Here is a 12,294-nt window from a genome sequence, read left to right as displayed (position 1 = left end):
AAGTTCACTATGAATGTCTCTGTGACAAAATCGTCGGTGGTGTTGGAACTGTCATCATACCAGTAAAAATAAGGGCATGATTGAGATTCATCTTCGGATTTGCAAGGTCTGGAAGGTACTAAGGATGAAACGAGGCTTCACCGTTGATCACAACAGCTGATATTTCGGTAAGATGATGCTTGTTAGTGGTTGTAATACGTCCAGTTTGTTCGAATCAATTGTGGCAGGGTGCACATTGGATCTAATTCACGAACTCAATCTGGGTTCCCCTATTTCCCCCTTACGACCTGGACCAGTGGTAATCGAACCACCATCTTCTCCATACGACGACGGTATGTGGTGGCTATGTATGGCGGCTGTGGCGGCAGTGTGCAACAATGCTGCTCCGGGGCTTCTGCTAGTTCTTTTCTGCCTAATCTCGATGGGAAAGATGAGCGCGGGAGGGGAGAAGCCTGCTGGTGGTTGGTCGACACTTACGGTAGCGGAGGTGATGGCAAGTGGATGTTGGAGTGGAGGCAATAGGTGGAAGGAAGCAGTGGTGTCGGTGTTTGATGGTGGTGGGTCACGGTAAGAGGAGGCAGAGAGGCTGCTACAGACGACTATGGTGGCCCTATTCGTTGGTGGAGTGAGAACCAGAGAGAGGGAGTGAGTTTGGAGATGAAAAGGAGGTCGAGGGAAGAGATTCAGACAACAGCAGTTCTGGCGGTGGTTGGGATGTCGCAAAACAACAGGCAGTCGCCTTTTTCCTGCGCCCCTTTGTGGGTCTTGTTCTAGTTGATGGCAGCGACAAAACAAAGGGAAGAGTAGCAGTGAATCACAAAGGTGTGAAGATAGGTGGTAGTTTTATGGTGTTTTGTACTCTAATTTTGCCTAATCTCGATGGGAAAGATGAGCGGGGGAGGGGAGAAGCCTGCTGGTGGTTGGTCGACACTTACGGTAGCGGAGGTGATGGCAAGTGGATGCTGGTAGGGGTGTTAACGGGGCGGTTCGGTTCGGATAATAATAAAATTGTGAACCGTCATCACGGGGCGGGTACTTCATGTGCACTAACCGAAACCGAACCGAATTAGCAAAAAAACCGAACCGAACCGAACCGTATAAAGGCGGGTAACCACGGTTCGGTTCACGGGTACCCGTTAAATATAAAAATTTAAATACAGTAAAATTACAAACTTCATTCCAACGATTTCTTTCTAAAAATTACTAAGTCCAAAAATTATAAAAACATAATAAATGTCAAATAACATACAATACAATTGGTATAATAAATATAAAAATAAAAATAGAAGAAAACATAACGTAGAAGTGTAAAATTGGAATAGTTGATCATGATATTTGTTTGGGATATGGCTAAAAGTTCAATGAAAATGAATAATATTATATATATATATATATATATATATATATATATATATATATATATATATATATATATATATATATATATATATATATATATATATCAAGCGATTCGGTTCGGTTATCCACGGATACCTAAGTATCAAAACCGAAACCGACCCGTTGATATCCAGTTTTTTTGGTTTCGGTTTTTTTATGTTTCGGTTTTTTTCGGTTTCGGTTTTTTTCAGTTTCGGATCGGCCGGTTCGGCTCGGTTTTACGGTTTTGCGGTTTTTTTGCACACCCCTAGATGCTGGAGTGGAGGCAATAGGTGGAAGGAAGCAGTGGTATCGGTGTTTGATGGTGGTGGGTCACGATAGGAGGAGGCAGAGAGGCTGCCACAGACGACTATGGTGGCCCTATTCATTGGTGGAGTGAGAACCAGAGAGAGGGAGTGAGTTTGGAGATGAAAAGGAGGTCGAGGGAAGAGATTCAGACAGTAGCAGTTGTGGCGGTGGTTGGGATGTCGCAAAACAACAGGCAGTCACCTTTTTCCTGCGGCCCTTTGTGGGTCTTGTTCTAGTTGATGGCAGCGACAAAACAAAGGGAAGAGTAGCAGTGAATCACAAAGGTGTGAAGATGGGTGGTAGTTTTATGGTGTTTTGTACTCTAATTTTGTGGCTCCATGTGCAGGAAACCTTTGATTTAGTAAGAAAAGAAACTTTGGTTCCAAAAATTGTCAATTTTGTGGACCTCTGAGTGCAAAGCGTTCGATTTCCGATGAGAAGTGAAGCAATGACACCAAGATGACATGTTTATTTGTAGGTGCGATGCTCATGGTGGTTTTGTCATGATAATGGTGCTCTGTGCATCGAGGGAAGAGAGAAGAAGATGATAGTGGTGGTTAGTGTTGTGGAGAGAGAGAGAGAGAGAGAGAGAGAAAGAGAGAGAGACCTTTTTAATTAAATAATTATATATATATATATATATATATATATATATATATATATATATATATATATATATATATTAAATTGAGAAAACCTCATAAATGGGCATGTGTATTGAAATGATAAAAATTCCCCTCACTTAACGGTAGAAAGCTGGCGGAGTTAGGCGGAAGGAACATTTATTAAAAGTTTTGAAACCACAGGGACCATCTGTGAGGTTTTTTGAACTTAGGGACTAAACATGATATATTCGAAAACCACAGGGACCATTTTTGAAGTTTTAATTTGTCAATAGTTTTTGTTTTTCCATTTTTAATTTTGTGTTAATTAGGCAAATTTGATATGAATTTTAATGTTTAGAAAATAGAAATATGGATGAAGCTCGAATAATATTATTTATTGTTCATATAGTACCTCCGACTTTTCCATTTTGGGTACATACAACAATAAGTACGATTTACGAAACATCTTTCACTAAAAAGTACGAATGTTTTTTTATTCTCAATTAGAGAATCGTCTAGGTCATCCGTAATACATGCAACGAGCTTCGCCGTTGTCTAGCTGTCAACGAACGATGGATGTGAACATCGCCCCGGTCCTCCTGTGGTGCTGATCTGAAACCACGAATGTTGTCTCTTGTGTTGCCCACAACAATCCACCACGACCTCTTTCTTTTCTCTTCCTCTCTTTTTATCTCTTGCAGCTTAAACCCACCACGATCATATTTATTGTTGTGAGTATACCAGATTGAGAGTGGAATGAGGGTGAAGGATGAAGATGGTGAGGGTGAGGTGTATACACACCACAAGCATTCTTTTAATGTGTATACAGGAAGGACTTAGATCCAATTGAACGTTTTCAACATATACACCCAATGAGAATCAATGAGTCTTACACAAAATATGCATTTTGTGTTTCAATACGGCCCAAAAGAAGCATGATTGATCCACCTTTTTTTTCATTTGTCTAAATTAAACAAATAACTATTATGTTTTATTATATTAAAAAGGGTATAATTATAAAATAATTACTGTTTACCTTTAAAATTTTTGTGGTTATTAACATAATTTATGTGCTTATTTAACATAATAGAATAGATATAGAATGTCCAATACAATCCACCTTTTAAATAAATAGTTCGAAATCAATACGTCTAATTCCTACTAATCACCTTCGTTCCTACCCCAAATGGAAATGTTCCACAATAGGGTCTCTTAACGAGGGGCAAATAAACCCTCTCTTGTTAAATAACTTAACAACCTTTAAAAAAATCTTAAAAAATAAACAAATAAAATAGAAAATTACATGTTAATTTAGTTTTTCACAAATCTAAGATGTACGTCTCTCTTTTTCCTTTTCATTGACTTTTGACGATCATGGAATAAACTGCAAAATAAAAATAATACGAAAAAATGATTGATACAATTGTTTGCAAAGATAATAAAAAGAAAGATTGTAAAATTAGCGAAATAACAAGAGCATAAAGAATTGAATATGACTAAAGAATAAAGATGGCTTGTAACTTGTTAAGGTATATTCATACCCACCTTTCTATACGTAAGACAACTCTCTTTTGTTATGTAAAAGTAAAGCAAAAGCTTATGTTGACCTTTCTTCTCTTCTACCTTTTATATATATATATATATATATATATATATATATATATATATATATATATATATATATATATATATATATATATATATATATATATATATATATATATATATATAAAATACCAAAATTAGACACAATTTATGAATTTTATAAACTAGTATGACGTTAATTTTATAAGTAGTAATGACTTTGTCAGAATATTTGACTAATTTTATACTAAGATAAAAGACAACTTGACGTATTGTTGATCTCAATACGTAATTGATACTAATATCTTTGGAAGAATGTAGAATAAAATTCTTCTTTTTACATTTTGAGAAGAAAAAAAAGAAAAATAGACCTCTTCCAATTTTTTTTTTTCTCTTCTTCTCTCAAAATTACATTTTCTGAAGTAATCAATAAGTTAACTTACAAGATATATTAATATAGTGTATTGATAAACCAATTGAGCTTTTTCTGTGAGTTTTCTTAAATATGCATTTAAAAGTTAGTTTTTAATTATACATCTAAAGTTTCTTTTATCTATGTTAGTGACTAATTAAATTCAGTGTCAATCAGAGATGAAAATATGGTGTTTTTATTTTTAGTAAATTTCTCAACTCCCAAAAAATGAATTGAAAGAGAGGCAGCAAAGTGTAGACAGTTATTAAAGTTGAAGGAGGTACAAATTATGATTAGCGTGATTGTGACGCATCTCGGAAACTCAATTTTTGAAGGATTAAATTGCAATGTAAATGACATAAATAGCCATTTAGATATATAACTAAAAAAAAAAGAAATAGATATAAATAATGACAAATTTGAAATATTTTTAAAAAGTTCCATGAACTTATTAAAAATAGATTATTTTTATGGTTTAAATAGTAAATCAGCTATTAATTAGTTAGTCAATGATAATCCAATTGAATGCATATTATAAATTTCTTTTTGTTGATAAAATGTTTTAAATATAGACAAAAGGAATTTTATGTACAACTTTATAGCATGCATATAATATAAGAAAAAACATTAAATTAACAATTATGTAAATAGAAAGAGAAGCTTAGGGGCACGTACCCGGAATAAAAAAAAATTATATTTAAAGAATAGCAGAAGATGGCGCCGGAGTATGACCAAATTCAACACGACGGAGCAACGCTCCTATCCTCCTCCTTGGCAGCTCTCTGCACCACCAACGGCGGTTGCTGAGCTTCCTGTGGCAGCATAAGCTGATGCGGTTGAACGTGGAGTTGTTGGTGGTGGTGATGGTGGTGGTTTTGTTCTTGCGGCGGCGGTTGGTGTTGGATCTGGTACATGTTGTTATTCACATAAGAATTACCTAACGCTAAAGTTGACATAGCTGCCTGAGCTGTCATCGGGCTAAACCCACCACCACCTGAACCGGCATCAAATCCGCCGCTAAACCTTACTAGCTCACCCGGTTGATGCTGCTGTAACGACGGGGGCGGCGGCGGAGGCGGTGGTGGTTGTTGTTGCTGCTCGTAACTCCTTAACATTTCTTGTTGTTCTCTAGAATTAACAACCGCCACCAGTTGCTGTTGCTGAGCGTCAAGTATTTGCTGGTGGTGCTGCGGCTGAGAGTCTCGGAAAATCGGCTGCATGTTGTAGGGTAACACCGGCACCGATGATGACGTCGGCATGTTTCCGATTTGCGGGATGAAACCTGGATTTAAGATTGGTAACATAGCGGAAGGGCCGATGTAATTAGATAATTCGAGTTTAGCGTTGTGTAAATCCGATTGAACTTGTTTTAATCGGTGTTGAAGAACAGAGATTAATCCGACGCATCCGTACACCGGATCTCGTAACCTTGCTTCGGCTTCATAAGCTAATGAATTAACGGCGTCTTCTCGTTGAGTTGTGTTGAGTTCGTTGAGAATTTTGGCGACGTTACTTGCTCCGAAGACTTTGTGTACGTTTGCGAATTTTTGAGGGTGATCAGGTGGGAAGTATGGCGCAAACACGCATTCCTGTGTGCATTTACGGCGTAAGAACTTGCAAGCTGCGCATGGAGAATTTGAGGACGACATTTTAGATCTCCTTCTTCTTTTCAATTCTTCTTGTTCTTCACCTTTGAAACTGCATGTTAGGGTTTCATTCACAAAAGGAATTGAATTAATGATTCATGTGATCGATAATGTTGAGAATTGATTAGTACAAATGAATGAATAATTATAACATCGCATTCAGCGAAGGTTCGTTTACCGATTTTGGAGAAGCAGGTGGTGCAATTAAAGCAAAATTTCATGTATCGAAACCAGCGATTCTAAGTCAAATGACAGGATTTATTTAATAAAATTTGGTACAGTTGAATTTAGTAAGATGATAATTTTGAATATTTCCAGAACGATGCGTACACACGAAGAAGGATAACTCGAAATACACCATGAAACTTGATTTTCTGTAAATCAAAATGATCAAAAACTCATAAAACGAAAACAAGAGAAAGCAACCGAAAGCTAGAAACTGCTCGTAAACCGATCGTTTTAGATCCAATTCATCGAACCAAAATAGGAAAAAAGGAAAGCAGATCAGCAGAATCAAACAAATATTGAAAAAAATACGTTCGATTCAATTAATTTCTCTCAAATAATATGATTACACTAATATTTTCCTTCCTTATCAGAATTCGGAAAAAGTAAATCAAAGGAAACGATTGTTTAATTAATGAGTCGCATATCAAATATGTAATATATATTCTAATCCAGCGAGAGATTCATCATTCATGTACCTTGTTAGAAGCTATATATACGAGAAGATATCGTTTCAAGTTGTGCAAAAAACTCCTGATCCGATCTTCAACATCTTCTAGATCCCATCCAATATGTAATTAACAAACAGTGGACTCAATCAACACAAACACGCACAAATTAAGCTTATTGTAGAAGAGTGAAAACCATTACCAGAATGTTGACGACGTCATTCGTCCCTCTGTGCGTGTATATTTGTATATGCATATATATTACTACGTGTTAATTATGAGTCTGAATGAGTGTATGTGTGTGTGGATGTGAAAGAGAATGGTGCATTCTCCGCCGTCCGACTTGAACAGAAGCGTATTTTGACCTTCCGATTTGAAAACCGGAGTTTGTTAGTTGCTACACTGAGAGAGAGAGAGAGAGAGAGAGAGAGAGAGAGAGATTGTAAACGATGATATAAATGCACTCTGAGTTACCTATTTGTCCCTGCTTTCTAGTATCTAGTCTCTACGCCTTTGGTACCCTTTTTTTAAGAGTAATTATAGTTTTGGTCCCTTTACTATACAAGAATATGTAGGTTTAGTCGTTAGTTTTGAAAATTTAATATCATTGATCTTCATGGCAAATTCATTACAACATTTACTCCCTTGGTTACCTTCTTATAATTTACTATACAAGAATATGTAGGTTTAGTCGTTTGAGTATCTATAATTGTTCCAAAAATTAAAATAAGAACAAACGAACTCATTTCTCTTCTTTTTCCTCTATCTTACTATTCTCTTCTTTTGGTAATTTTAGTGTCATCAACACATTTGATGTAGTTAAGATTTATTCGATACAAGTTAATTTTAGTTTGGCTACATTCAGAGACTTGAGGTGAGGCACACTTGGATATTTAGTATGAACTCGACAGGTATCCGAGCGTAGCGCCCTTGGTGGGGCTCAAAGAGGCATCAGCTTTAACGGAGTCAACGAGGAGCGTCCTAAGCATGGTTCAAGGGGCAAAGCCCTAGTGGTGATAGTGACTATCTTCGCTAAAGTTAATTGAAATAACTACTTTTGTGCTTATATATTAAGGGGATGGATGAAGAAAGACATGTGGAATTGCATCCCTATTTTGTTGAATGTTTGTCTTACAAAAACACGAAACACAATAATTTATTATCTGTTTGTGATTTAGATTATGTCTATACTCGATTTCTTGTATTATTCCACAAATGGATTCGTAAACCTAGACATAGGTCAAATTACATATTTTGGAAAGTGTTTCTATATTATCCATGATATTGTCTAATTACTTGTATTGAACTGATATTCTAATTCGTAAATCTAATACTTTCTTCCCCATACTCTCCAATCATCATCAGTGATTCCCCCCACAACATCATTGATGTGTGCATAATTAACTACATATTTAATGCATATTTCTAATACTTTTAGATACAATTATGTTTAATATGGAACTAAGATACTTAATATGTTTAAATTATGTTTTGTAGCGACAAGGACTTGCTCGGGACATAAAGGGAGCATACAAGGAGTTGGAAGCAGGAAACGAAAGCCAAAACAAAAGAAGAAAATAAGGAGACTAAAGACCATGTCATGGTGATGTAACCGCAACATGGTGATTGGATTATTTGTGACCCATATGCTGACTTGGCAAAAACGAGATTAACAAGAGAACCACGTTGTTGTGGCGGTCAACCGCAACGTGGTGGTCAGATTTCCACAATTCTAAAATCACAGACATTAGGTTGAAATCAGGGGCATGCATTCGGTTTTCTGAGGCTAACAGTGATTAATAACCCTTAAAAACCCAAAAGAAAGTCGAAATTCAAGTGAAGCTCAAGGATTGAAAAAGATTTAGAAGATATTCATCATTGATCTAGTTGGTTTGTTTATTAAACTTATGTCTAGCTTATTTTACTTAGATCTATTGTGTTTTTCTGCTATAATGAGAGGCTAAACACATTAAACTTCTATTTAGTGAAGATGAACTTGATCTATATGTGTTGATTTTGATTATCGGATGATTATTATTGATTCTACTTATGTTTGATATACCTTGGCATATTTTAGTTCTAGTCTATATTGCATATAAATCATATTTTGTGTGTTAATAAATCATATTAATTACATGAATCTATCTCCTAATTGTTTATGATCATCAGATAATTAGAGCTAAGATTAATCACATCTTAATTTAAGTAATGAAAGCTAGTAAATTTAACTATGTTATAGAGCATAATTGTAACATCCCGAGTTCAGGGGTGCAAAGTTCAGGGTTCAAATTGAAAATGTGAATGGTCAACTTGGCGATTCCATGGGTAGACTCGGCAAGTAGGGTCTCGATTCTGGTCGCGTGTCGAGTGGCGAACTCGGCAAGTCGGTGGCTGGACTCGGCGAGTTGGTGCTGTGTGGAGAAAACCCTAATCCCAGGGATTAGGCCCTATATAAAGAACATAATGCCCTCTCCCCAGTGTCTTTGCTCTCCCTTGAAGTCCAGAAACCCTAATATTCGTTGTGAGAGATTTAGAGAACATTTGTACCTTGAAGAGTGTTTGTTGAAGAGATCTTTGAGGATTAAGAGGCTTAGAGCAAGGGGCTTTTCAAGGTTTTGACTTATTCTTCTGTTGGAGCCTTCTTTTGAGGTAATGATTCGTTGCTTGAGCTGTTATCCATCTAGATCTATCATTTGTGGGATTTTTGGGTGTATATCTAGTGCTATCTTGAGTTTGGAGGTTAGATTTGAGGTTGCTACCTCAGATCTAGAGTAGTGATCATTCAAAAGAGCATAAAGTCCCTGTTCAAGAGCTGTTGATGAAGTCTTTTAGCCCCAAACCTTATCCCAAGAGTGTATTATGCTTAGATCTCCTTGGATTCACGTAAAATTTGCCACTTTACGTAATGGATGGCTTGTATAAGAGTAGATCTATGGATTGGAGACCCTGCATGGCTTGGAAAGCCTCTGTATGGGTTAAGAGCTAGTGGTACTCGACGAGTCACATGGGTGTACTAGGCGAGTTGCATGAAGATAGGCAGAAACTCGGCGAGTTGGAAGAACAACTCGACGAGTTGGTTGAAGATAGCCTTGGACTCGGCAAGTCTGTTCTTAGACTCGACGTGTCTGGTCTTGAGGTCCTAACCTTTTCTGGTTAAGCTGAGAATCCGTGAGTCAAGGGATGACTCGGTGAGTTGAGTGCGATTTGAATCAGAGTTGTGGGACTCGACGATTCTTGGGGCGACTCGGCGAGTTGAGTCATGTTATGGGAGTTTCAGAGCATGGGGACTCGATGATTCAGCGGGTTGACTCGGCGAGTAGAGTCAGTCAGGAGGGTTAGCTTTGAGTAAGAGTTGACCAGTTGACTTCCCAGGGTATTTTGGTTGTTATTGGTATTTATTAGTTTTGGTGATTCAGTGGTGGAGTTCGTGACGGTGGTCGGAGTAGCGTGATCTTGTTCTTCAGTCGACAGTAGCAAGTGAGTCTTCTTACTATACTTTACCTAGAGTGGTAATAAAGTTATGTGACAGAGTTATTGTATGTTATCTATGCGATGTGTTGCACTGCATTATTTCTATGTGATTTATGATGTGTGTGTATCAGAGTTAGGACCGGAAGGTCCACAGAACTAGGACCAGAGGGACCACAGAGTTAGGTTTAGAGTTATGTGCCAGTGTAATTGTATGCTATTTATTTTCTGGGATTTATTGTGATATGTGATAGCATGATTCTGAGTTATCAGAGTTAGGACCTTTGGGTCCATAGAGTTAGGACCAGAGGGTCCACAGAGAGTTGGGACTAGAGGGTCCCACTGAGACACACAGACCAGAGGGTCAATAGAGTTATAGCCTTGAGCGGATAATATGTGTTAGAGTGGTATTTTGGGGAAATCACTAAGCTTCATGCTTACAGTGTTTTGTGTTATGTGTTTAAGGTTTCTCAGGTTCACGGGACGGCACCAGCTCGATTGTACACACCAGGGGAAGCGTTTGGTTTGAGGATCCTGGTTTAGTTTGAGGATCCTGGTTTATTAATTGATTGAACAAAAGAGTTATGTATTGTAACTTAAACAAATGGGATTTTTATGAAAAGTGTTAAAGAGATAAACTATTTTAATTTTTAAAAAAAATTGTTGAAAACTTACGATGTTACAATAATTAGTATTAATCTATGCTAGGTTACATAACTTGATCATAAGAGTGTAACTAATATCATTCATAGTCCAATTGTGTTATTATCAATTTAGTGTTTATCTTGTGCATGATCATTGCTTTGTCATTCATAAATTGGTAGGCCTAAATATTTGATCATAATAGCTAGATAATTGGTAATCAATATGATCTATCAAATAGAAATCAACCATAGGGGAAAGTGAAATCGGATCTAGGCAGAAGTATTCTTTTAATTCTTAAAGTTATGTTGTTTTTGTAGATTACTTGCTTGTTAAGAGATATTAAGTTATTCTGATCTTGAAAAATCAGTAAAAACCAAAAATCACAATGATTTCTTAGTTTAATTAAAAGTAGTTAATTATTGAATTAAATTTTGATCCCTGTGATCGACACTCGACTTACCTGAGCTATATTATAATCTGACTAGGTACACTGCTTATAGGTGCATAGTTAGTAAGAGTTTGTTATGTTATAAATTTAAAACTAGTAGGTACTTTTGTGTACATCAATGTTTTTGGCATCGTTACCGGGGAACGACTTACTTAGTTATTAATTCAATTGCTTTTATTTATTCGATCCTTTTTGTGGGGTAAAAACCACAAGAAGTTACTTTTCTGCAATTAGTTAATTTCGTTTTCCTCTTTGAGACATAACCACATTGTGGTTATCTTCACCACGTCATGGTCCCTAGGATCTAAAACTCTAGTTGTTCCTCCACACAAGAAGGAAGTAGGATACAAGCCAAAATACTCTACCAAAAGAAGTTCAGACGATTCAGAGTTAAAATCGAAGAAGAAGAGATGGTGGACATTATGAGGATGACGATGGGAGACTACAAGAAGAGGATACATGAAGAACATGGACCAGGTCTAGTTCCACTTGAGAGAAGTTTTGAGCTTAAATGACACATTTTATCCATGCTCAAGGACTTACTTTTCACCAAGAAAGAGTATGAAGATTCTTTCAAGCATATTGATGATGTCAAATACATTGCCAACTATTCTCGTGATCCTAATATACCAAGGGAATCCGTTTTACTAAGGATGCTTCCGGTGACATTTACCGTTGAAGCAAAGGTTTGGTTGAAGTCTCCTGCACCTGGATCTATCACTACATATGGGCAAACCTTCATGATACTTTCATTGATCAATTTAGTCCACCTTTGAAGATCTCAACGCTCAAAAAGAAGGTTGCTAACTTTCAATAAGAGATAAGAGAGTCCTTATATGAAGCTTGGGAGAGGTACAAGGGCTTGCTAAGAAGTTGCCCTCAACATGATTTGAATGTTCAACAAGAAGTTTCCATCTTCTATGATAGAGTTAACGTAAGTACTAGAAAACGTCTTGACTCAAAAGGTCCTATGACGAATAAGGAGCCGACAACTATAAAAGAATTAACTGAAGAATTTGCAAAGCACTCACGTGAGTACCTTAATCCACGAGATGATTTCATTAGAGGAAAATAGATAGATGAAATGAGAATTTGGCTACAATCATAGCTAAACAAGATTTTATGG

At 36.7% G+C, this 12,294-nt stretch overlaps 1 protein-coding gene and 1 non-coding gene across 5 annotated transcripts; both read right to left on the bottom strand.

The window, feature by feature from the left end:
- Positions 1-3,394: 3,394 nt before the first annotated feature.
- Positions 3,395-7,050, bottom strand: LOC145037063 (LOB domain-containing protein 10-like). Of its 4 annotated transcripts, none has more exons than XM_078985626.1 (5): positions 6,810-7,050; positions 6,638-6,714; positions 6,112-6,307; positions 4,963-5,985; positions 3,395-3,675 (listed from the first exon to the last, which is right to left on the bottom strand). In XM_078985626.1, the coding sequence occupies exon 4, from the start codon at positions 5,934-5,936 to the stop codon at positions 5,025-5,027; it is 912 nt and encodes a 303-aa protein (XP_078841752.1). In that variant the 5' UTR covers positions 5,937-5,985; positions 6,112-6,307; positions 6,638-6,714; positions 6,810-7,050; the 3' UTR covers positions 3,395-3,675; positions 4,963-5,024. The 4 variants fall into 4 exon arrangements, with proteins under 4 accessions (XP_078841752.1, XP_078841754.1, XP_078841750.1 ...); XM_078985628.1 differs by having other exon boundaries at positions 6,638-6,711; XM_078985624.1 differs by lacking the exon at positions 6,112-6,307.
- A 4,902-nt stretch (positions 7,051-11,952) lies between these two features.
- On the bottom strand, positions 11,953-12,059 carry LOC145038109 (small nucleolar RNA R71). Its single transcript, XR_013679176.1, has one exon. It is a non-coding gene; the product is annotated as a small nucleolar RNA R71 (small nucleolar RNA).
- Positions 12,060-12,294: the final 235 nt, after the last annotated feature.

The sequence above is a fragment of the Lactuca saligna genome, chromosome 3 (assembly GCF_052625555.1).
Source record: "Lactuca saligna cultivar CGN05327 chromosome 3, ASM5262555v1, whole genome shotgun sequence".
In the NCBI taxonomy this organism is placed as follows: Eukaryota; Viridiplantae; Streptophyta; class Magnoliopsida; order Asterales; family Asteraceae; genus Lactuca; species Lactuca saligna.
The sequence above is the reverse complement of the archived record's forward strand: the minus strand, read 5'-3'. Positions and strand labels throughout refer to the sequence as shown.

Excerpts from the sequence above, each read along its gene's own strand:
- LOC145037063 (XM_078985626.1), bottom strand. The coding sequence starts at position 5,936 with ATGTCGTCCTCAAATTCTCCATGCGCAGCTTGCAAGTTCTTACGCCGT.